Source organism: Anomalospiza imberbis, chromosome 6 (genome assembly GCF_031753505.1).
Source record: "Anomalospiza imberbis isolate Cuckoo-Finch-1a 21T00152 chromosome 6, ASM3175350v1, whole genome shotgun sequence".
NCBI lineage: Eukaryota > Metazoa > Chordata > Aves > Passeriformes > Viduidae > Anomalospiza > Anomalospiza imberbis.
This window is the reverse complement of record NC_089686.1, coordinates 33,208,422-33,234,335: the sequence shown is the minus strand read 5'-3', so window position 1 is coordinate 33,234,335 and position 25,914 is coordinate 33,208,422. Positions and strand designations below refer to the sequence as shown.

General features: G+C 40.2%; 1 protein-coding gene across 30 annotated transcripts in view; it reads right to left on the bottom strand.

Annotated features, from left to right (window-relative positions):
* Nucleotides 1–25,914, bottom strand: part of RAD51B (RAD51 paralog B) — a 417,280-nt gene that overhangs the window by 361,721 nt on the left and 29,645 nt on the right. For all 30 annotated transcript variants that reach the window (XR_011000000.1, XR_011000001.1, XR_010999998.1 and 27 more), the window contains exons 2-7: nucleotides 18,407–18,500; nucleotides 17,463–17,576; nucleotides 16,233–16,349; nucleotides 10,682–10,818; nucleotides 7,973–8,092; nucleotides 6,564–6,747 (exon numbers count right to left, since the gene is read on the bottom strand). Coding sequence is in view for 21 of the 30 variants with exons in the window: in XM_068193163.1 (XP_068049264.1) it covers nucleotides 6,564–6,747; nucleotides 7,973–8,092; nucleotides 10,682–10,818; nucleotides 16,233–16,349; nucleotides 17,463–17,576; nucleotides 18,407–18,490 (756 nt within the window). In the remaining 9 variants the exon portion in view is untranslated. The remainder of the gene's footprint in view (nucleotides 1–6,563; nucleotides 6,748–7,972; nucleotides 8,093–10,681; nucleotides 10,819–16,232; nucleotides 16,350–17,462; nucleotides 17,577–18,406; nucleotides 18,501–25,914) is intronic.

The following is a 25,914-nucleotide window of genomic DNA, read 5'->3' as shown; positions in this document are numbered from 1 at the left end:
TAGAAAACTTCAAAGTGGAACCAATTCTCTAAGTTTTGCAAGTAAAGTAACACTGGTATTAAACAATTTAAAATAGCTAAAAATAAAAATAAAGTTTGCATTTCAGCAGCTTTACAGTTCTGATATAGCCAAAATAACCTGAAAGTCTAATGTATCCCCATAATTTTGGAAAAGTCATCATACAGCATTGCTACACAATGTAACAATAAATCAACTATGTATTTTTACCAAACTCTATACATATGCAATTCAAAGGGAACTGGCATCTAAACACCTTTTCTTCAGGAATCTTTTATTTTGGAATTTGTTTTGTGTTCCATAAACTAATATTTTCAAATATCAGAACAGCAATAGCTAAAGTACAGAGGAGGTGACAAGCAACCATCTATATGGAAACAGAATAAAAAGAAGCAAGAATGGAGCCAAATGGGAATACTTATTATAAACAAAAAGAAAACTAACAGCTTGAATATTCCCTCTATGCCAACAGAAGCACTTGAGTTTTGAGACACTTTACTGCAGGAAGATGAGACAATAGAAGTAAACACACTTAACAAAAGACAGCAGAAAAGGCACTGAAGATGTCAAGTAATTTCTCCATATGAAGTGATTTTGAGACAAAAAAACTTACTCATCCTAAAAGCAAATATACATTTAGCTAAACATTTGGCTTTCTAAAGTAAATTAAAATGTTGGGTATAAGTTTCAGGAGCATAGTGATTGTGAAGCACTGAAACTAACATCGATGAGATCAGTGTGAAAAGAAAATGGACTGTGACAGATCTGTTGTCATAAATATCAATTGTCGTTTTAGCTTTTAAATGGAGCATGTCAATTCTAAATGGGGAAAAATATTACCTGTGGAACTTGTGGGCTTCTTGAACTACTGTTAATTTATTTAGCATAGAAAATAAAAGTATTGGAGAATAATTACATAAGGTTTGTCTTTCATTTGCTCTAATAAAACCACACATGAGAGATTAAAGTCTCTCATCCTAAGTTACTTCATATTTTCAGAAAGAATAAATAAAAATGAACAGACCATACTATTATTACACATTTGCTGGTAACAATAATCAACATATTGAACATAAATAACAGAGGTTCACTTCAGTGATCTAAGAACATAGTCCAGACAAAAGCATAAAGGACAGCAAATGTTGTAATTTGATTAGCCTTAGGGTTTTTCAAAGCAAATTTCATCATCAGCTTCAACTTAACATTTAAAAGAATGCTTAAAGCAGTTTGGTTTTGCAACTGCCACTACTGGAGTACTTTTTCACAGAGATGCCCAGCCAGCTTCACTTATTTTCTGAATATTAATGACTAGAAAATCAGAGTCTATGAACAACAAATTTTATAAGGTAAATATTTAAATCTCAACAATAATTCCTGTCATATTGGGTTTTAGTTTTAGCTCTTTACTGAAAAGGAGACATCTCTTAACTAGCACAAACACTGAATTGCTTTCACCAAATACCATCTACTAATAATATACAGTTTCTGGTGGATATGGAAGAAAAGAAAGAAAATCCAAATGTTTTACTTTCTTTCTTTTTCAGAAGGCTAAGGAAGTCAGGAAGCTACAGAGGAAGCATATAGGACTGACTGTTGCTTAAATATGAAATCTGGTAGATAGCATCAACTCACATGGTAAGAGAAGACATTCAGATCCAAATGCTCTCAACTACAAGGTGCTCTATTAACATATGAAGGTAATAAATTTTTCATATAGATTTGTATATTCACTGGATTTCAAAAAGAAAGGGGATTTTGTTCAATTGATAATCAAGCTGTCCTTCTCAGCTTCCAGGAATTGCTTTTGATCTGACTGGCTAGTTCCAACCAAACCTGGGAGAATAAAAAGTACGTTTTGGTTACAACTCTGCGCAGTAAAGGGAAAAAGGGGCACTGCTATGTAGTGCCCCATGGAGACAAAAGCTTCAGAGACTGTTCAGTCATCAGTATGGATGCCAGGTCACCTGCCAATCGGCCATAAGTGATCTCAACCTTTTGCTGCCTCTTGCTCTAACATCACTGCAAATGCCGAGAATGAACCTGGGCTTACTGCTAAGTTACAAGGAAGAAAATATCTAAAAAGTCAATCAGGCATCATACGTCACTTTTTGAGAACCAACTTAAGCTTTGCTAATGTCCATAAATTTTAAAAAAAAACCCCAAACAACTTTGCTTTTCTTTGTACTTTACAAACAAAAAGAAACACGAAAAACCTCGACAACAAAAAATTAGGTCAAGCAAAAGATGACAATCACAAACCACATTCACTAGCTTCATTCAGTGGCTAAGATGATACCAATCAATTAATATGCTTATTATTATTTTTTCATCTCAGGACAGAGATTAAGTTTTCATTTACTACTACTGTTTTAAATTTTACACTCCCCTACAGGTCAAGCTGTGGTAGAAAGGACTCACAGTGATATCAAAAGAGTCCTGGACCAGCAAAATCAGGTGCTGAAAATCAAACCGCCCCACATCCAGTTGTCCAGAGCACTTTTCACCATTAATTTTCTGAACTGTTCTTTTGACAACCTGAATCCACCAATTATACGCCACTTTGGGGGGAACAGTCAGATGTCAGTGAAAGAAAAGCCTCCAGTCTTAGTAAAGGACCCTGAGACTTGGCAGACACTGGGACCTTACAAATTAGTGACATGGGGACGTGGATACACCTGCATGTCCACCCCTTCTGGTTTAAAGTAGGTTCCATCTAAATGGGTAAGGCCCTATGTCCCCAAAGTCTCAGGGGAGTCTGCAGAAGTGCCCCAGGTGGCTAATGCTGCCTGGAGAAGGAAACGCCGCGCGTGTTCCCTGGAAGAAATTCCATTTACACCTATTGGGAACAGTTTGTAATAATTTTTTCTGTCTTAAGTTGCCTTTTACCAGTTTAGATCCCGCTGTTCGTGTGCAGTGTCGAGGCACCACGAGACCGAGTCTGCTCCTCATCCTCCTGCTCATGATCACTCCACCAGCGATCTCTTGGATAGTCCCTCAGCCCAAAGCAAATGTATGGACCACCTTGACCAAAGCCCTTGGACAAGATCACATCTCTCTCTCCACAGCAACAGCCTCTGACTTTGCTGCCTCAACTTGTCATCAAAAGCAGAGAACATCCATACCACAGTTGACAAAATGAGAACCATGGTGAACGACATCAAGAGAGAAACAGACGACTGGCTGAGTGGACTGTTCAAGGGATGGGGACTCTGGGGCTGGTTGGGATCTATACTGAAATCTGTGTTTTCTGTACTGTCTGCTCTAGTTATTGTTATTGTAGTTGTTAGCATAGCTTTTGGGTTAATCAAGCGCATGTTTTATAAGTTGATTCCAAGCTCATCTTCCCCTCCTGAAGTCTACCATCAAGAAGCCCCCGAGCCCCAATGGAGGACCCAGAAGGCTCAGTTAACACTGACGCTCCTGAGGAAGAGGACCCTACTTACCAGCCATGGTTTGGCGAGCCTTCCGCCCCCCAAACCCAGTCCTCTTCATTTTAAAACAAAACAAAGGGGGAGATGTTGCAGTGTGTCTCCTCCCTCCCAAAGGTGAAGTCCTCTCTCCTGTCCCCCCGCTCCCGGTCCCAGGAGCCCTGGCTGTGAGACAAGGTGTGGAATGATTGGTAGATTCAAAAGATACTCCCTGCCCCCTGTGGCCATTGGTCAGCTCAGGTGCCTCTTCTCCCCCTGGGACCCCTCCCCCTCACCTGGTTGGTGGCTACCTGTCCCTGCCCCTCCCCCTACCCCCAGGTTAAAAGGGCACTCCAGCCACGTGGCGAGCACTTCTGTTGGAGCAGTGACGGGATTCAGAACTTTGTAGCTGGAATAAATACTCTGGATCAAACCCTCTGGCAGAAGTGACTCCTTCCTTCACCATCGCCTAAAGTCTCTCCACTGAGGAATACCGTCCGCTGGGGCTTCTGGCAAGCTTGCAGCCGCCTGCAGCCTCTGAGTGAGCCGAACGGTGTCGCTGGGGTAAAACCACCCCAGCTGCCGCCTTTCGGACTCAGCAGCAGGACAAGTCCGGGCAGGTCTCCATCGGAATATTGGGAACCCCAATAAAGGATGGCAACTGCTACTTTCCAAGGTGCATCTATATATTGTCCTGGACTCAATACAAGCTCCTTGTTATTAGTAACAACCCTATCCTCACAACATCCTCTCACTGAAGTTCTGCCCCATTTTACAACCTGAAAATAGAGGTGCAGAGAGGCTAATGAACAACCACCATCAGTTTTGGTATAATCAAGGCCAACTTTTTTTCCAAATACTTAATAACATATAGAGCTACCTGAGTTTGAAACAGCTCCTCTTGAGTTTGGTAAAAACTATGACCACTAGCAACTTTTGCACATCAAACTCAATAACCTGACACCACAAACACTATAATTGTAAACAGTTAGAGAGTTTACAATGCCAACAAAAGTAACTGTATTAAAACCCTTTTAACTCCAGCATAACAAGGTAGCACAGGGTTTCCACAAACTTAACCCTATTTGAACCCATTTCCCTTTTAGGAAATGGGGGAGGAATGCCCACTTCAACATACTCTTGATGAACAGCTATTTATGTTTAGTAATGCATTGCAATGATTAATTAGTCCAGTAAGGACACACCCCTTATTTGAAGTCTGACCTTGCTTAATTCAGCTTCCAACCACAGAACTGTGGTACACCTGTTTCAGCCAAAAAGATTTATCAAATACCTCTTCACTGAGTAGGTGCATATTGACTAATGAAGAAGCCCTTAACATTTCCTTAGCTAAGCTAAACAAAGTAAGCACCTTATGTCTTCTTCACTAAGACTGCTCTCCCCCATTCATTTTCAAGGCTGTTCTCTGGAAGATGCTTTTTTACCACCCTCTCTGGACTGTCAACATCAGATATACTGCTCCAATCAGAGTTATAGCTGAAATCTCCTAATTTACAATTCCCTTGTTCAACTACTCATAGTTTTTCACCAGACCTTTAGCTACAGCCAAAAGGATTGACTTCAAGGTCAAATCCTATCAGCCTCAGATTGAATCTCCCTAATTGTTGCCCAATTTAGTACTTAGCTGCACTGATTGTGCCATGAAGAGTTACATTCATGTGTCCAATTTATTAGTGATCTAAATCACTTTGCAACCTTACTAATGTCCTTAGTCCCAAATTTATATTTATTATTTTCTAGGTAAGTAAAAACATCTGAAATAATGCCAACACAGTTATTAACAGTGAGAACCTCAGATACTCTGTAAGGGAAGTTATTGCAACACATGGAACGGCAGACTGATTTTGCAGTATGCACCAACACTTGCAGATGCACAACACACACTAGCCTGAAATGTCAGATTCAAATCCAGCTCAGCTTCACCATTTCAGTGAAGGTGTAAGGCAGGGCAGGGGCTATCTAAAGGGGAAGAAAATGGAGAAATAGAGAAAAATAGTATCGTCTCATAAAATTTCTCCCCTTTCTCAAAGGACTGCATCATATTTTCTCAAAATATCAGAGTGTACATTATTACACACAATTTTTTCCTGGCTTTATAAACAGGCACTATAAACTTTACTGAGTGCACTGACTGGGACGCTATCTTTTGTACATGAACTTTAAAGGCACTTAGGCAGGGTTTAATCTTCTACATCAGAAGTCTTCAGAAGTCACATGGCAGAAGGAAATCCATTCCTCTAAAGGCACATCAGCCAGTTCCACACTTCCTATTTCTGATGTGATAGTATCTGTGACCTCAGGAGCATCAGTGACCAGTCTTACCCACATGCTTACCCCAGCTTCTCTTCTCTCTTACATCAGAGTGATGAGTAGGTTATCCATACCAGGAAATACTTGAAAGAGTTGAGTTTCAATGATATCTTTTGAAATGACCCTTTGTGGATCACAAAATAAACACACACACAAACACATCTACACAGTTCACATCTTCTACGGCACTTTTCAATCAGGTCTACCCAGTCTTTGCACTGAGTGTCCATGTCTTCCTTTGCGTTTTATGGGCAAGTCTACAGACAAGGATTTGGTGAGCTGTTACCTTCCCTTCTGCAGGAATTAGCATACATTATCAGCTACAAAAGGAATTCATAGTGTTCCAGAGCATAAGCCTTTCTGAGATTCTAACAACTTAAGTAAGAGAAACAGAGGCAGAAAAAATCTTCACCTACCTAGAGCATGCATTAGGTAGAGTGAGAACACAGTACAAAGGAATCGTCAGGATAAACAATATTTAATGGCAAGAAAATGTAGGATTTAAGAAAACCAAAAACAAACAAACAAAAAAACCAAAGCACAGAGACAGGTGGAGACTATTAATATTTTCTTATTTGAAGTCCCAAATTAACAAAAAATAAAAATAATTTCTAAGAAATCTTAGGGAAAAAAAAATCCCACAGAAGAACCATTACTATTCTTCTATTTCCCAGCTATATTCCAACTGGTACCTGCTTAAAGATTCCTGCTAGAATAATTGTCTGGTTTCTGTCTTCCCGTCATTCTCCTTCTTCTTTATTACTTGATACTGTAAGGCAAAAACTTAGAAAAGGAGGAAGAACTTACTGGTATTGAGAACTCCTCTGCCAAATACTTCAACACTGATGCTCCTCTAGTCAAAAAGTTACTTCTCTCTGCCAGATTGCCCTGGAGTTTTGTATCAAACTCCTTTCTGACAACTGAAGCAACAGAGTCAACTATTATAAGTTTAACCTTCTTCAAAATAATTTCTTCTTCCAAAGACATAATCCTAAAAAAAAAAAGTCAGTGATAGCATTATTTACACAAAAGAACCATCTTATAACACTGAAATTTTTAAAATCAAGATTCCTTTAATAAAATTAAAGTCAGTCCCACTTTTTCCCTCCTTACACACCACCTCCATGTATTAAGAAGATTTGGAAAGGAATCTGAGACTCAGTGGGCCCAAGGCAGGGCCTTTCCACAAGAGAGTTTTGCAAGACCTCTAGCTAGCAATAATATGCTGTACACCCCCTGAATGGTAGACAGCAAGTAAAGTGGGCATTGAAACTATGCCTCACTGTGGTCTTCCAGCGCTGCAAGGGGATTTATAGGTAAGAGGGAGAGTGACTTTTTACATGGGCAGGTAGTGACAGGAGATGGGGAAACGGCTTGAAACTAAAAGAAGAGAGACTTAGATTAAAGTATTTCTTCCTGAATTCTCAGTGGGTAGTGAGGCACTGGCACAGATGCCCAAAGAAGCTGTGGATGCCCCATTCCTGAACATGTTCAATGCCAAGTTGGATGGGGCCCTGAACAACCTGACCAAGTGGGTGCTATCCCTGCCTATGATAGAAGGTTTGGAACTAGATGACCTTTAAGCTCTCTTCCAACTCAAGCCATTCAATTTTTCTTTAATATGCTACTAGCTGTTCTCAAAGCTGTATTAGAAGAAAAAACTATTCTGACAATAATTCTCCCACTAACATAAAACACACAACATGATGCTAAAATATAACTTACTTAATTTTCATTGCAACTTATGTTCAAAAAATAATATAAGGTAACAACATGACAATACAACACTGCACTCAGGCTGGTGACTGCTAAACAACTTCTCTCTCCCACTGCTGGAGGAATCCCCATCTTCCTGGAAGTAAACTGCTTCAGAGGAACAAACATCAATTTCATGGAAAATGTAACTCTCATACTATGGTCTCTTGACAATCCAAGAGAATACCTGTCTCATGAACATTCCCCTTTAAAGGGTTACTAGAATCAGATCACATAGAAATTAAAAAGCATCAAGAGAATTAGTCATATGCTATGAAATGAAAAGAGCAATGTCAATCTTTCTGGAACAGTGTAACTTTGCTGGAGACCATGCTGGTATCCACATGAAAAGGTCTCAAATTAATTATTCTTCATAAAACTTTGATACAAAAAAAAAAATACTGTTATAGACAATCCAGTCAGAATTGTCTTGTATTTTATTAAGCTCTGGAAGAGAATACCTCTTCAGAACACTGCAACAGGTCAGCTCTCGGTACAGGTGGATGCTACGAGACATGCAGAGCAGCTTTTCATCTGAGTCAAAATAAGTAGGGAATCTGTTTGCTGCTATCTCAATCAACCTATTAAAAAAACAACAAAAAACAGAAGGCATAATACTGCAAAAAGAATAATAAAAGATAATACAGCATCAAGTATTCAGAAAGCAAACACAGCAAAGCTCTGATAAGCAGATACCAACTAAGACTGGGAATCTTTTTAAAAGGAAAAGCATACTGTATGAGTCAGAGTGAAATAGTGGAAGTCAGAACACTTAGGCTCTCTTTCCAGTGATGTTGAGTCAGTGGTACACTAGGGAAAGACATCATGTGCCTGTATGCAAAGAAAGGGCATATCCCCTCTAAAAGGAAAGTTTACTTACTGAGTAAGTTCTTCAAGTTTCATAACAGAGATTCCACTCAACGACTAAGCATTTTCCTATTCTAATTATTTTATGTAAATATTAATTTCATTTAAATAAAACTACTCTCCAACTCTAACCATCTTTCTTTTCACCATTACCTTGCAGTGAAATCATGGAGTGGGCTTTGTATCACCACAGAAATCTAACAAGCTGGTAAGAAACAGAAGATCCATTCGACAGAATTTTTTTTCCACAATAAAGATTTTAATTTTTATTAACAAAAAATACTTAATTGTTTATATTTTAAGCAGACATATCCCACCACCTATAGCTTGAGAAGAGTGGCATCTAGTGGATTATACTTGTGGGCACAACTTACTTGTTATCTCTCTTTAAACTTAGGCTCCTTTCATTAAAACACGAAGAGATTTTAGGGAAAACAAATTTAAAATCCATTTAGAAAGAGAGCTCAGTAGATTTTGAGGCAACATCCTGTTCAATGTAGTGCCAGCTACGATGTCAGAACAAGTTACTTGAGTCTTTATTTCAGAAGCCTTCAAGGATGGAGGCAGCACAACCTCTCTGGGCAAAGCTTTTTCACCACAAAGGCAGTTAGGAATTGTAAAGTTCCTCCATATATCAGCCCAGAAATGAAGCTCTATGTATGCCTGCTTTCTCACAGCACACACCCCTGTGCCATCTCCTTCAGGCCTCCTCATTGGCAAGGGAAGGCTACTGCTAGATTGCCTCAATGCCTTCTCTACACTCCACTGAGCAAGTCCTTGGTCTCTCCACAAATGGCAAATGCTCTAGCTCCCAACCACCTTGGGAAAAGGGGATGTGCACCTCCCTGGCCCTCATGGTTCAGCTCCTTAGAGGATGCAACACAGAAAGTATAAGATATAGTCAGTCTGCTGAAATTGTGTTTATCATTTGCAACTGAGCAATACTATATATGATTTAATAAATAAATATTCTTATCCTTAATAACAATGTTTTTGTCATGTTCCTTTTCTACATCCTATTCCATTTTCAGCAGTTTCAATTTCATCTGCATCTGCTTTCCTTTTCTTTAGCACTCATTTCTAAGTGACAAGTCTTAACTCATTCCTTAGGGCCTACCTTTTTTTTAATATTTACATTTCAGGTACCTGAAATAAATGGTGTCTAAGGAGGAAGCATGATACTTTACAGAGCCATTGCTTGAAGCTTTTTTCTTTGACATACTATACGTCAAACTTCTGTGACGTTAACTTGACAAAAAGCAGGGTTAGAAATCCCACCTTCTCACCCATAATAACTTGCAATGAATAATCAATGGAAATACATTTACCTTGATACTCCAGAACCATGCCATGGCTATAGGTACTAAATCATCTGAAATATATAAATTATTTCACTGAACCTCTTTCTGCCCATTTTTCTACACAAACAAGGATGAGACTACTGTACTTCTTGTCGTTCCCCAGACCCTTAATCATTTTTGAACTTGCTCATTCCAAATAACAGGGACAAAGGAATTGAAATCTCAAAAACAAAGCCTCAAAGTTTAGCAAAGCTGGTAACAAAGTAAAATAAATTAGAGCTACATTCAATGAAACACTACAGGATTATTTCAACGGTTAATATGGGAAGAGTGGCGAGCAGCATGTGTAACTCTGAAGCAATCCAGCACAGCATGTCTATTCAGCACTCAAGCACGCTGAAGTGCACAGCTGAGCCATTTGGGTTGCATGGGCCAAGCAGGTGATGTTAGAAGAACCAGAGATGTTACAGAAATAAGGCGCTACAGTACAGTACTGCATAGCTGCTTAAGGATACAGAAGATGCCAGGTTACTGCAGAAGGGAATCAAATGCAGGGGGGCACGAGGCCCTGTTCAACAGAAATAGGATGGAAATCTAAAGGAAAACTGGCAATGTCAGTCCCACTGTTCACTGGGGAAAACCTCCATTGCCTTTGTAGCCAAAATGCTCTGACTTTACATCCTCTAATTAACATCCTGTTAACTCCACAAACCAAACTGCAAAGCAAGACTTCAGGTACAGGACTCATAAGACCATTTAAAAATTAAAAATCATGCCATCCACCTTTTCACACCAGGACTGGAATCTGCAACCTCATACAAATTAGGAAGGTGAGCAAACTATTTTATTAAATTAATTTGTCTGTGGAATAACTGCATATACCAGAGAAATATTTAATAATTACCATCAGTATTTAAAAATACACAATTATTGCTCAGAAAATATTCAAAGGTTCCAAGAGGTGCTAAAAAGTTGTGTGCATTTTAGAATTTCGCATCTTACCTTTCAGCACTGAATGCAGACTCTGTGTCAATGTATATAACAGCCCCATCTAGTCCTCCCATGCTTGCAGGCAGCGTAGCCAGAACACTCAACATAATACAAAATTGAGTTTTGCCACAACCTGGTGGGCTAGTTATCTGAAAGGAAAAAGATTAGCAACATAACATTCACTTCATCATAGTTCTACTTTTATCTAAGTCCCATCAGCCAGTGTTCCCCCAATTCTGCTCTTTCAGTTGCCAAAGGAGACAACAGCCATGAACAGACAGAACACAGCCCACAAAGATCAATTTGCAGTTAGTCTTGGATCTGTACCTTGCAGACAAATTCATCCCCTGAAGAATAAAAAAGCTTTTCAGACAGAGCATTATGCTTATACTTTCTTTGACATCATTATTACCTTTCAAATTTGAGGTCCCCTACTCTCCCCCTCACCTTACAAGATCTTTCCTAGAGACACCTAGCTCTCTTCCATCTATCCCTGTGCTACCTTCTAAAACAGAGCAGAATTAAAAGATTCACAGTTGACATTCACACGTCATCAATGGCTTTTAGAGCTGAAAACTAAGTCCAGAGCTATTGAGCTCACAGACAAACATCTCCTTATAAACCATCATTACCTTGGTTAAACCATTTCTCTCCTAGAAATCACAAGGATAATTGCTTATATCTTATAAAGGTTGAATGTTCAATATGAATCACATATATACACAAGACAGATTTTTTCTGTCCCAGAGACTACACTCTGCACTATGCAGTGTGTGTTTTTTCATTAGTGTTAATTCTCTACTACCATATTTCAACACCAACACCATTCAGTGATCCAGACCAGTTCCCTGATTCTAAGCTTCCACCTGTGCTCACTGAAAGCCCCTGTGGTGAAGCAGCACTCAAAGAGAGCATGTTCAGCTTGTATTAAAAGGTTCCAGTATGATTTGGAGGAGAAAAAGGATACAAAGAACACATTGTTTGAGGAGATCATCAGTTTCTGAGAGCAGTATTTTCTACTAGAGATGGCAGACTACTGCTCTTTATCCACTGTGGATCTTTCAGAGATTGTGTCTGAATACTGGGCTCTGTGTTCAGATAATTGCAAGTTCATTATTACTACAGGGGGTCTTTAAATACAATATCAGGTTGTCACTGCTTCTGGGAAGGGAGATGATGAAATCATAAATACTAGGAGGGCAAAAAACCAGCAAAAACAAAGTCAAAGTGACTTTAGGCAGTGAAAACAGAGTGATGGGTTCATTCTTATGCTAATAGCAACAAACTAATAATGCAGGGTGTAAAAGCGAGGCTCTCAGGTAAGTTGAATGTAAAACAAAGCATGCTGTCTCAAAACACCTAGTACTGCCAGAACAAAGGCCTAAATACAGAGCTATTGTTTTAAATTTAAAAACCAAACTTTACAATAGACAGACACTCAAACTGATTTTTAAGACCACATGCACAATAGTTTCAAGCACAAATACTTTCACCACAAGATATTACAGTATTGCTATGGCTTTGTTTTAAGCAGTAGCAGCATGACTTGAAGCACAGAAAATTTACAGGGAAACACTGAAGGATCACAGTAGCTACAGTTAGCAGTTGGTTAAAATCCCTTTAATCACCTTTGTCTTTAAACAAGGCCTGAAAGTCAAGCTATATCAATCAATCTACTTGAAGCTTTAATGCAAGAGAAGCATTAAGTGATTTTTGTTTAGAAGCACACAGTGCATTTGTTGAATTACAGATCAGGAATCAGTCATATTTATGCAATTATCTGTTCCCCAGCCAGTGTACTTAAATTACAAACGAACATATCAACAATATCTGCTTCAATTCAATGTGAATCCAAAGCATCTATCAAAAGTACAGAGGCAATACACATTCCTTAGGCTGTAATTGCCAATGAATCTCACCAGTTGCTTCTTGTTAAAAAGGGGACTTGAAATGAATGAGGGGAGGGCATCAATCGAATTTGTTAAATTAAAATGTTTGGACAATTGTGAGGATACTTCATAAAAACATTTTAGTTTCAGCCTCGTCTGGGAGGTGCACTAGAAGCAAGATCCATTTCAGTGGCTGTCACAGAAGCCAATTCAGCAGAGATGCTATAAAAATATCTGAGGATATGAGCATCATATCAGAGAAAATGAGGGAACCTTGCAGTACAAGGATGCAAGCCAATGGAGCAAGAACACATTTGCATTCCCAAAAACAACAATACTTACTGTTTAGTCTGCATTCCTTTAAAGGGCCTTAAAACAGACTTTTAAATAATCCATAGTGAATAATTTTACAAAACTACAACATTTTATTGCAGTTACCACTGGTTCAGCAAGTGTTTCGAACAACAGAAACCTACTTGGAATTCCTCTAATAAATTTAAATTGAATGTCTGCAAAAAGTTTGGTTTATTTTACTCTAAATTTGCTCTGAAAAAAAATCACCTAGATAGAAACATTAAGACCACAATAGTTTTTAAAAATACCTTTTATTAGGCAGAGATAAATTATTTTTCAATAAGTTATATACTATTTTCTCTGGCACATCTGTAGGGTTTGAATGAAATGACAAGGAGCTAATTCTTCATCTACCAGAAGAATAAATTCCTCAATATTCAAAAAAGAAACTATTCTAATTTTTCCTTATAAAACTTGGCCAAAAGCTCTGACCACAGAATTTCAGCTATGATTTAGTCTCCAATTTAAAAGCTAATAGTGGCTTGGGAAAAAAAATGGTCTGAGACAGTGTAATGCAAATAAAATCCCTCTGGTACTCAAAAAGCAAGGAGATTTGGCTACAGAAGATACCACCACAAGTCTTAATCCTTCTGATCAGGTACTCAGATTCCAAGTTTCCAGCCACCCTCACTGCTGGGTAAAGTAACAGAGAGACAATAATTTAGCCTTAGCAGTCAGGAAGTAAATGCTGCATCCAGCATACTTTTGAAGAGAGCTTTTCTCAGACGTAAAATATCTGTCTAATTCAAATATGCCAAAAGACAACCTAATCTACTTGTCAGTTATGGTCCAGTGAATTGCAAAAAAAAAAAAATTAAAACTGTTAAACCCAAAAATCACTCAAATCCAGAAAAAAAGAGAAAAAGACCTGAAAGTGTTCATAAGCTGCAGGAGAGCATAAAAGCAGCAGAAGCATAGCATCAAACCAGCAGCAGCAGTAAACTGATAACTTTTGACTAAAATTTCATCTAGTAATCCTGATGAACACTCAAGAGTGCTGCCAACCTTTTAAACTACCTTAGATCTCAAGACTCTTGCAAAAAAGCTTTCTAAAATCTCCAGAACCAGGCTTTAAAAGAAAAGAAGATCAGTTTCTGTATAGTTAATGGTTATCTGTCTTTTCATTTGCTGAAAAACCCCTAAGAGGTGCCCTAATTGCTTTCCACACTTAGTACCTAAAAGGCAAATAAAAAGCAATGCACTATTCTATTTTTTCTTGGACATATCTAATCTTTTGCATTATTCATCACATTTCTGGATCCTACCTAGTTATCCCTATGTTATTTCTGACTAAAGAGTTATGTATCAGTCATCAACCAAGCCCAAGGCACAGGTCAAGGGCTTGCAGTTCTGGTTTCATCCACTACATGTCTTGTACAGACGTCAACATCTCCCTCCCTTGGTGAAATCTCCCACTGTAGAGAACTGCACCAGGCATGTCCTTTCACTTTTATCCAAAATATCTTAGAACAAAAAAATCACATTCAGAAGATTTTTTCCAGAAGAAAACTTCAAAGTGCAATATTGCCTTTCCTGGTGCTGCGCTTTTCATTTACATTCAGATAAAATCTTTGAATATACACATTCCCCCTCAAATAACTTCAATTACAATGATACATAGGAACTATGACTACTCTTAAAATACAGTTTATCAACAGTTGCTCATGTTTTCTTATACTTAAAGGCTAAATATTCTAAGAAAACACTGGGGAGGGATATTGAGCATTGTGATAATTAATCAGGCTAAGAAGTGTACAAAATATATAGCTCTGGAAAATTAGGCACTTGAATTAACTTCCTGTAAAGCATTATTTTATATCATCTCAGGAAAATTGTATTTGACATCCCTACTTTGAGATCAATTGCTTGCAGAGCTTACTTTTTAATCAAATTTAAAACAAAACAAAACCAACATAAAACTTAAAGGTCAGCTAAACTCCCCTAAAACTCCCAGCATGTTGACCACTGCTTTTTGCCAGATCTCCCTATGGAGCAATGCCAAGAACATGGCAATCAGCAAGCCTGAATTCTATTACTGCTCTAGAGCCATTCTACATGGTCTTCAGGTGAGAACACATCAGCCAGACTGCACTGACTGCTGAATGACAGCTCAATTTAGGATTAAGAACAAAGACAAATATTTATGACACTTATCAGCAGCCTCATAAATTAACCATGTGGCTCTTAGGACCCGCATCCACTTATTCTTTTTAGCAGAAGAAAAGTTCATATTCAGTATTCCAAACATTTGGGCACCACTCCTGAGCCAGTCACAAGCTCAAGGACAAATCATCATATCACTGAAAAGACATTACTATCCTATTTCTTGCTTCTGCCTCTGCAGCAGTGGCTCTGCATTTCAACTAAAGAAGCACAATTCGGAAGTTTAAGCAACGTAAGCACGTGAACAGCCATTCCCTGACTCCAGTGAGGAATGGTTAATGGACCACACAGAACTCCTGGAAAGCTAGATTGCAGCTGCAAGCAAGCATCATTTCTTTTCAAACATGGACTGTGCTATTTCATCAGCTGACCACATGAACCATAATCCATAAGAAAAGACAAGCCACTGATTTGCTGATGAAAAAGATATTTTTAGGAACCAAAAGCTCATCTCCTGCTGAAGGCACTATGCTCAACAGCAGCAGTTACAATCTCAGTATTACATGTATCGTGACTACATAGACTTCCTACTATATAGGAACAGCTCTTCTTCAAAGAAACAGAATTCAGCAAGCTGCTCCTCCCAGAATTTAAAGACTTGCAGTATTCACCTTAAGTTCTTCTGACCTAAATTTCTTATAGGAAACTGGCAACAAAGCTACACCTAGATATGAAGAAAATATTAATTCTGACAGATCAATTTATGTTCATGGATGCATTCTTAAACATTTTTATGGTACCCTGCATGGTGCACATTCCATTGTCCACAGAAAGAAACACTCAGAATCTTTAAAAACTAATAGCCTCTCATTATATAAGAGTTCAGCTCAGTGTTGCTTAAACTCTAGTATGTTTTCAATCACTGTTAGATTTCGTAAGTCGCTTCTATCAGAGATCAAATTCAATCTAGCTTGATTACAGGATACAAAAAAAAAATGTATTTTCTTCATAGTAAGATTTTTGTAACTTTTCATTTTTATTCCTCTACTGTGACAATTTGCCACAGTAGACAAAGAAAAGCACTTGGCAAGGCCTGCTCTCATCCAAACATTTTTGTGTATTTTGTGTTTGAAGCACCTGACACAAGATAGGTTGGACTATCTGTGACTTTTGATTTCTAGGCAGAATTCTCAACTAAAGTATATTAAACAAGTTACCTCTGTGAGTGATCCACAAGGCACTCCACCATGCAGGACTCTATCCAAACTATAAAGTGTGGTGGATAAAAAGGCTGAAGAAGGATTGACAGACTTCTTCAGTTGCATTTCATAAGCCTACAAAAGGAGGGAAAATAGCAAAAGAAAACAAGCAAATCAGAAAAGGCTTTTTTTAAAATGGAAATAGGAAAATGATATTTGCTTTCAACAACCTGGCATGACTTAACACTTGACAATGAGAGAAGTACTGTTATATTCAGCTATAGTCTGCCCTTAGCTTATGACCCTTCCTTGTATTTATATTCCATTTATAGCTCACAAAGTAAATTTAAGTCATTTTTCTCTCCCTTACTACAAAATTAAATAATAAGCTCTTAATCATGATGCGACAGAAGTTGTCTCTGCTCCTATTCAACAAGGTTTGTTTTCACCCTGTAAAATTCTCTGATCAATGTTCATTACCAATTTCCTAGCTTCAAATACATGCAGTAAAATTCATACTATTTCTTCTATTACTAACTTTGTTGCAGCATATTAGTGATTTTAAAGTTTCACAGAATTAGTCCTGTAAGTATTATGCCAATTACACATTTGGACATGGATTATTTTTGTAAGGAATATAAAGGGACCTGCATTGACTGAGGTCAGAACTGTCTGTATCCTTTCTGTTCTAAAAGACATCTTTTCACATTAATTCAAAAGAGAAAATGCTGCCACTGCATTGCAGCTAACCTGTTTCCTTCTTGCACCCTTCCCAGTTAGGCTACTGTAGCCTAAGGCACACTACAACTCATTATTACCATGGGTGGAAGATGTCCTTAAGAAATTATTTTCAGAATCACTCCAATTCTTGGCACCGCTTTTATATCTAAGCTAAATTTATACCAAAATTATTATTATTTGCTTGTAGTAAACAAAAATTTTATTTTCTTAGCTGCAGGATACAAGCTAGAAGCATTTTCTATGTGCTGGATTGGCAGAGAGTATGATTTATTTCCCTACTGCACTCAGAACTGCGAGTCTGAACAATCTCAGGGGGCAATGATACCTAATAAATGCAACTGTAACAACCTAAAGTACATCAAGGACCTACATTTAAAAATAAAAACATTATGCCATTGTGCAGTAAAACTGAGATACCACAAGCCTCCCAGCTAACAAGATGAGCAACAATGTTCAGCTTTTTCCCAGATATTGTATCAAAAACAGTATCAACACGTGCACACTTACTGTCTGCATTTTGGGAGCACAAGCTCGGCTGACTTTACAAAGAAGCTTCTGCACCTCATAGTAGCTCTGTCCTGTGACTTTCATTAGCTCCAAGAGGGAAAGACATAAGAAGTCCTGAAAGATTACAGAGCAATTCAGAGAGCGCAACCTAGAAATCCAGGCTGGGGACTAAACTGACGCAACCTGTCCAAAATTAATACATATTCCACAGGTTTAGCAACTCTCCCTTCAGATACTTTTACACATTGCTGAGGTCCCCTCTCAGTCATCTCTTCTTGAGGCTGAAGAGGTCCAGCTCCCTCAGTCTTTCCTTGTAGAAGAGATGTTTCAATCCCCTCTTCATCTTCAAAGCCCCTCAGCAGACCAGCTCCAGGAGCTCCCCGTCTCTCTTGTCCTGAGGAGCCCAGAACTGGACACAGCACTCCAGGTGAGGCTCACCAGGGCTGAGCAGAGGGGCAGGATCCCCTCCCTTGACCTGCTGGCCGTGCTCTTCCTAAGGCAGCTCAGGATCCCATTGGCCCTCTTGGCCACAAGGACACACTGCTGGCTCAGGGACAGTTTGCTGTCCACCAGGACCTCCAGGCCCTTCTCCACAGAGCTGCTTCAATGACTTTCCTACCTCCACAGGGACAGTAAGTACATAAAAGTTTAAATGTTTTAGTTAGGCATCCATCATTTTAAAGCTCTATTTTTACAGGGCAGCAGGCCAGATAGAGTCTGAAGTGCTCCCTACTTTATAGAAAGTAAAGCTCCCAGTTTAATGAAACTACCAAAAAGTGAGCTCAACATGCATTAAAATAACAGTCGCACACAAAAAAAAAATAAAATTAAAAAAAAAAGAAAAAAAAGGAAAAACCAACCCACAAAAAAAACCCAAACCCACACCCAAAAACCCCCACCAATCCACAAAAAACCCACCCTGACAAACAAAATAACTCTTTCACCTGACAGGTGGTGATCTGATAGCGACTCAGCCTTTCACACATTTCCTGAGACAGGTGTGCTCTTCTTAGTTTCTTAGCAGCCATGCTTCCCAATCTACAGGGCAGACAAAAAAAACGTTTGAAAGATATTTGAATATGACTGTGCGGACAATTCCACTAACTCCCTGCTAAAGAACACATGATGTAATGTATTACAGATTTCCCATGCAAGTCTGCGTCACATTATATATATATTACCAGCCTGAATGCAGTTTTGTTAAATTACATCTCATATTTGACCACGTATGAGAACATACCAGTAAGACCAGAAGTGTCAGCAATGTCTATAGGGCAGATGTTTCTGGGACATAAGAAAGCTAGAAATTACACGGTGATGAGGTGAACAAGAACTTCTCATGCTATACTGCAGTGGCAAGAAATAATTATCTTTGGATGCCTGACTGTGAATTGCAGAGCAATCACAGTAAGCATTCAACCCTAGAGCACACACTGCTGGAATACAACACTCGGCTTTGCTGACCCATTGGCATTGAGTTCTACCGCACCACACGCTGTCCTGCCCAGTACAACCCAAAGCACACACATGCGTATGCTCCTCCACGTCGCCGTTACACATTGCTTATTTAGGCATTATTATTATTTAGCATTATTTAGGCAACATTCCTGGTATTAATTCATAGAGATATTCGGGCATAACAAAGGTTTTCATAACGTAGCAAGCGCAAATATCGCAAATGCTTGCCGTAACAGAAAACTGCTACAGCTTTGCAGACGCACAGGCCTCCACATCTTTACAAGATGGAAATTTTGTTGCCCCATCTACAAAATTCTCGTTAAACAGGAAGGAACTCCAAAGTTCCAGGCTCCCCACCTGCACGTGGATGCGCCCTCAGCCGGAGACCCAGCCCGGCCCCCGCTGGCCCCCGGCAGCGAAAACCGCGGGCACCACAGAACCCGCTCCCGCCGCAAGCAGCCTCACCCCGCGGCCGGGGTGTCCCGCGGCCGGGGTGTCCCAGCCCGGGGGCTCTGCCGGGCCGGGCCGGGCCGGGCCAGCCCCGCCGCGGGAGCGGAACCGCGCACCCGGCAACTTTTCAAAGGCTCCCCGCGGCTGCCACCAATCACCGCGCGGCGCTGGCGGCCGGCGGCGCGCGAGGCATGCCGGGAGCGGTAGTTCCCGGGAGAGCGCGGCTGGGATGGCAGCGGCGCTGCCCGGGCTAGTGTCCATCTGCACCGGCTCAGGCAGGACACTGCTCTCCTTTGCGGAGACTGAGGGCCCGTGGGGCTGTTCAGTGTTCCTTCCGCCCGTGAACGTGAGCGCCACCCCGGAGGCAGGAGCCTTGCACGGCGCTCCTGTGCTGTAATGTAGGAATTCCTTCCGTCCTCTGCACAAAAGCGTCTACGAAACCCGAAAGTCTCTAGCACGGAGAGTGCCGTGCCCGCGGTAAGTCGTTAGTAAAGAATATTGGAGTGACGTCCTTGTCTTCATATTTAGGGCTCACAGACACCTAGTCTGCTGCCAGCTGTGACAGAAATGCCCCATAATGTGAATCACGGAATCATTTAGGTTGGAAAAGAGCTCTGTGGTCATCGAGTCCAACCTATGACCGAACACGACCTTGTCACACCCTGGCTCTGAGTGTCACGTCCAGTCTTGCCTTAAACAGCTGCAGGGGCAGTGACTCCACCACCTCCCTGGGCAGCCCATTCCAATGTTCCAATGGCCAATCACTCTTTCTGTGAAGAATTTGCTCCTAACACCCAACCTAAACCTCTTCTCTATATCCTCTTGTCCTGTTGGTTACCTGGGAGGGGATGCCACACCCCAGCTGGCTACAGCCTCTTTTCAGGTAGTTGTGGAGAGTGATAAGGCCCCAGCTCCTTTCTGCCAGGCTAAACAACCTCCGTTCCCTCAGCTGCTCCTCATTGAACCCAAGAACCTTCACCAGCTTTGTTGCCCTTCTCTAGACACCCTCCAGTACTTCCTGAATTGAGGGGTTCAGAACTGGACCCAGTACTTGATATGTGGTTTCACCAATGCCAAATAGTGGAGGAGAACAATTTCCCCAGTCCTGCTGGCCACACTATTCCTGAATTTCTGAATGTAACAGGGAGAAGCAGTCATCAAACATGACTGACATGAATGTCTATGAGGTGAGTTTTCCAACTCACTCTAGGTTATACTAGAAAGTATTGAACTTACTACTATATGTAAGTTATCTGCATAATCCTTACAGTACTAAAAAATAACCCAACTGAAGAAAAAATGGGCCAAACTGTCTTGGACATCTAACTGAGAAACTGGATGCTGGGAACTGCATGGCTGGGCTTTGTCTATACTGAAAAACAAATGCCACAGCAAAGCTGCAAACTACAGAGCACCTCAGCCACTCTTCCGAATGAGCAGAACATTTGGAAAGAGCAGAAGCAGCAATAAGCTATCATATACTGCCCAACAACCGTAGTGTCAAAAAGGGTCAGGGAATTAATGTTTCTTTCATACCTTGAAGGGAGCTTACATGCTCAGAGAAGTCCAGAGGGTTTAGGAAGCTGGGCAGGGAGTAAACAGCCCATACAAAAGCAACTCAGAGGTGTAGTGAAAAGGTAGCTGAACAGGGAGAGATGGCATAGAGGAAGAGCTCCTCCTAGTGTAGTCGGCATTTCAAAGTTGACTTGAAAAATGTGCGTCACATCTGAGAAGAGCTAAGGAAAGGGAAAATATGTCTGTGGCTGCAGTTTAGTTTCAATGTAAAAAGAAGGACATGACCATACTATAACTTGTCATGAACTACAGTTTCCTCCTCAGCACAGGGGTAGCAGAAGCCCTTCCTTCCCAGCAGAGGAAAAGGGAGCATTGCCTTGATGACTGTTGTTTCCTCCCACAAACGCATCAGGGCTTTCCCTTCACCTGCAGGCCAACAGGCTTCCTTTCCACTTTCTACGCAAACAAAATACCTGTATTAAACCAAAGAACTCTTTTGGAACACTGAGCAAGCAAAGAAAATCTTACCAGCCAAGTACTTTAGAAAATTTGTGAGCAAAATCAATATATCCAGGTGCCGCTCCTGCAAGTTCTTTGAATCTCATTTCTCAGAAGTGTCATGACTGTTCCCCGGTCTGCTTCTCAGATATGCAGATACATCTTTAAACCTGCTGTCAAATAATTATGCATCATCTTCATGTAACTGTAAGGAGAGAACATTCAGAAGATAACCAGCTTAGTCACTGTCAACATTCTCAAGCAGCAACACAGCAGGCAGCATCACAGCTTCCATATGTTTGACTAGGACAGTAGTCACTAGGGAATCAGAACACTCTGCAAACTGCTCTGCTCTGTGACCTTGGTCAAGCCCCTTGACAACAGGGTGTCTGTTTTCCATCTTGGCTTTGTTTTTCCCCATTTAGTCTGCAAACAGAGGAAGTAGTGCCAGTCCAATAGACTCATGTGTCAGGCATGACACAACAGAGAACTGTGCTAGCCTAAGCCTTTCGCTGCTTCTGGAACTTAAAATAAGAAAGGATAAATAAAGCTAAGAGATTAACTTTATAAGAACTGAGTTTCACCACATTAACATAAGAAGGTCATTTAAACTGGCAACACTGGAGGAAGAGTCACAGAAAGGCAGAAGTATAACAGCAATGACAAACAAGATCTCACAGAATCAAAAGGATCTAACATCAAGCACACCAATTAAAATTAGAAAGGGAATGGTGATTAGCTGTCTAAGGGGCAAGCAGAAAGGATAGAGTCTGATTTGAAGGACACGTGATGAAATACTTATCAGTTCTTACCCAAATAAATACTCAGTAGTTAATAATTCTGCAAGTCCCTAGAATTTAAAAGATAATGGTAAAATGTTTCCTTTCTGGAACAGATTCCACAGAAAAGTTCCTTCCTCAAGCCCAAGACAGTCTTTTGTGAGCATTTTCAGATAATAGTTTGCATTCTGGAACATTTCAGATGATTCACATAATTGCTAACACGGTGTCAGCTCACTGATACTGACTACAATTCCCAGGTTTATTACTATTTTCCAACTATCAATTCTTGCCTTAAAATTAGCAGTGTTCCCCTACTCCTGTGAAAATGTCTCCCCAAAAGTGTCTACTCCAGCAGAATACAACAACAATTTTGATTCACAAGGGTAATTCAGATATTCAGAGCAATTCCCCACCTTATGCTTGCTGACTAGTGTCTAATTAGTCTAATATATTTTTATTCCTTGGGGTTACCTACTTGATGCCTACCAGATTCTTTAATAGAAAGAAATTACCTGTGAGCTCTGGAGACTGAAACCAGTTATGCTGGTTTGCATGCTTTCCTGGGATTAAATTCCCAAGAGGTTGCTAGTAACAGTACACAAAGGAACCTCCAATGAATTATTCTGACTGTCTGTCTCCCTAAAGGAGTTGGAGATTTACTTCCAATCCTTTGAGGTTTCTCCATAAAAAAAAAAAAAAAAAAAAAAAAAAAAGATCTCATAAGGAGGCCTGCACCCTGGTTGAAAACACTTTATTTTTCACTGTCCACATGAGCACAGCTTTAGCAAAGCTACTTTCACTTGAGATTTTGCCAGATGCATCTGCTCCAGGGATAGGGTGGGGGAAAGGAAACCACCATTCTGTTTTTTCTAGAAGCTGCTCAGCACTGTTGCCATTGGCTATAAAAATTAAGAACAACAGACCTGTGAAAAAGTAACCCATCTTTTCATTTTGACTTATTCTTCCCACTACACCCCTGTCATCTGAACTGTCTGTGGATCGGATAAATGCTTCTCCCCAAGCAATTAACCTCTTTCCTCCTGCTCAGGAAGGATTAAACCCAATTAATAATGAATCCTCCTCAGGTATTAGTGAAGACCTGTCTGCCCACACACCTTTACACAAGGAAAAGGAAGATTTTTTTTTTTTCTCAGAACAGGTAGAAGGCATCTCTCTGTTTTCTGCCTATTCACACATGCTGCTGTGAATCCAGAATTATCCGCAACCTCCAAAACTATTTCAGAAATATTCAAAAGCAATGTAGAGTTTTTTTGAAAGGGAGTGTCTGTACATCCTACCCTTTTTACAAAAAAGCAGACTGGCCACTGCAGGCAGAAGGGCAGCCCCACCTGCATGTTACAGCTTTGAAAAACTCATTTGCATTTGCTTTCTGCCCAAACTACAACAAATAATTTAGAGACTTCAGGGATTATTCCACTTTTAGCCTGTACTCATCTAAGAAGATTACCCACCAAGATCAGCTTCCTACTTCATTTAGCTTTTTCTGGCTAAAGGGACAGGAGGAGTCATTCAAGTCTTTGGAGCTTTTATATTTCCCTGTTAAGTTTCTGTTAGATGAGAAGGCCATGAACTGATACAGCAGCAGCATAATAGTCTATGTGAAGTTGTTACACAGCAGATCTTTGCCTGTACAGGCTAAACCAAATTTACCCTACATAAAACAAACCTGACATGCTCCTGCCTTTCCCCTGTGCCTTACCAGCACTCCTTTTCTACTGCCTTGTCTTGACCTTCTGTTTAATGAAGTTGCCATGTTTGTCCCAGTGATGTCTGCAGTCACCAGGCCTTGCCACTCTCAACACATAATTTCCTGCAGCTTTCCCTGAGATGCTGAGATAGACAAAGAAGTGACAAATGTCACAGCAGGGGGCCTTTAGGAGCATTGTGACCCTTCACAGCATCCAGCCTCTATTGAAAAGCTGCAATTAGACTAGAAAAATCAAAGTAGTGATTTTTCACAGTGACCAGTAGTGAAAGTGCACTGTGTACCCCTTGTCATCACACTCAGAGTCAGACACCATGAAATTAGCACTGATAGTGCCTGGTTTTAGCAATTAGGGTAGGACATCTGTTGCTTTCAGGTACAGCCCTCGCTCCATCTGTATAGTTCTTCAGTGGAGAAAAGAGATAACAGGAACCAGTGGACTCAACTGTGAGAGATGAGCTTTTCTGCTCAGACAACACCAGGAGAGAATAACAGATCTCAGACACTCATCTCTGTGCAGTTGCCAGAAATGGGAGAAAAAGAGTCTTCACTTGTGATGTTACAGATTGATTGCTCTGATAATCCAGTAGCTGATGTCAACTCAGTAGCTCTTATTTCAAACAACACAGAAACCACAAAGCAAACAAAGCCTGGAACATATCATTCCTTTAATTATTTCGGTCTGGAACCTTTGGCTTTTGCATGGTTTTCATTTTGCTTATATTTAAAGCCATGAATGAGATCCCTATGGCTGGAACTACAAAGGAAACTGCTCCAGACATTCTCATCATTCTCCTCTAGAAGATGTTTTTGAAGCGTTTCCAAAGGTGGCCGAGTGGTCTGGAAGATAGAACACACCACCAAACCTGGGCAGAGAAAGCAGAAGAATGTCTCCACTGCTGCAGTATTTGTGCCTTACAATTTTCTGCTTGCCTGTGAAAGAATGAGACATCTTCATGCCCTGCAATTGGATGTTACTCATGCTCTCACACACACCTACAAGGAACTCAGCAGTCTCAAACAAGATCAAAACAGAGACCCGGTGTCCTGTGTCTTAGCAGTGCTGGAGAACAGATGGAAGACATCTTATAGTGGATAATTACAGAAGATTTAACTACAGAGGAAAAAAGAGATCAGGTTAATTCTGTGGTGATTATTTTTTTACCTTGAAGCATGGCACTTCTTATCCATTTTACTGGGATGAGCACAGAGCAATAATATATGCAAATATCACCCCAGTACTCCAGCACCGCAAACTCAATTACTATAGAGACTATCCAGGCAAGCATGTTTGTCACTCATTGTTTGGGTACAATGCTATAGCTATGATCACATCATCCTCACCCTACACTGTCTGCCCATGACAAATTGATTTTACAGAGCCATAGCTATTTTTTAAATAAATCACTGCAGCAAATTGTATTAAATTAACTATGCAGCAAATTAAGCCTATACTTAATTGAAGCAAAATAGGACATTTGTACAGCAAGAAGCTGAATGCATGATTAGCTGTTTTGCTGAGCCAGGGTCCTATTCATTGTCTAATAACTGAACTTTTGTTTCAGTGGTCTTTAGGATAGAGGCTTATAAATCTGCGTGAAGCAGCAGAGTCCAATCTAGTTCAGCCACTGAAGGAATATTTTCCTGGACCTCAGTTTTCACACCAAAGAGGGAAAGGGTATGAAATGAGAACACTCTCAGCCTTGCAAAATAAAATGCACCATAAGGAAAGGTGCCACTGAGCTGACAGAAGATGGAGATATCCTGCATTCATCACTGACTTTCATCAGCTGTGCTGTCACAGCATCAGTAGGGACAGGTGTATCCTGGGCTGTGTGACTCAACAGCTGTATGGTACCAAAAGTTTGATTCAACTGGCTCTCATTCGGCTCCCACAGGGAGCTGCATGTTTCCCTGACCTCGCAGTGGGAACTTGCCAAGTCATATACAAAGGCCAAATGATTTTTTAAAGCCTCTGATTTGAGCTGGCTTCATTTTAGGGCTTCCAGCTTGAAATACTTAC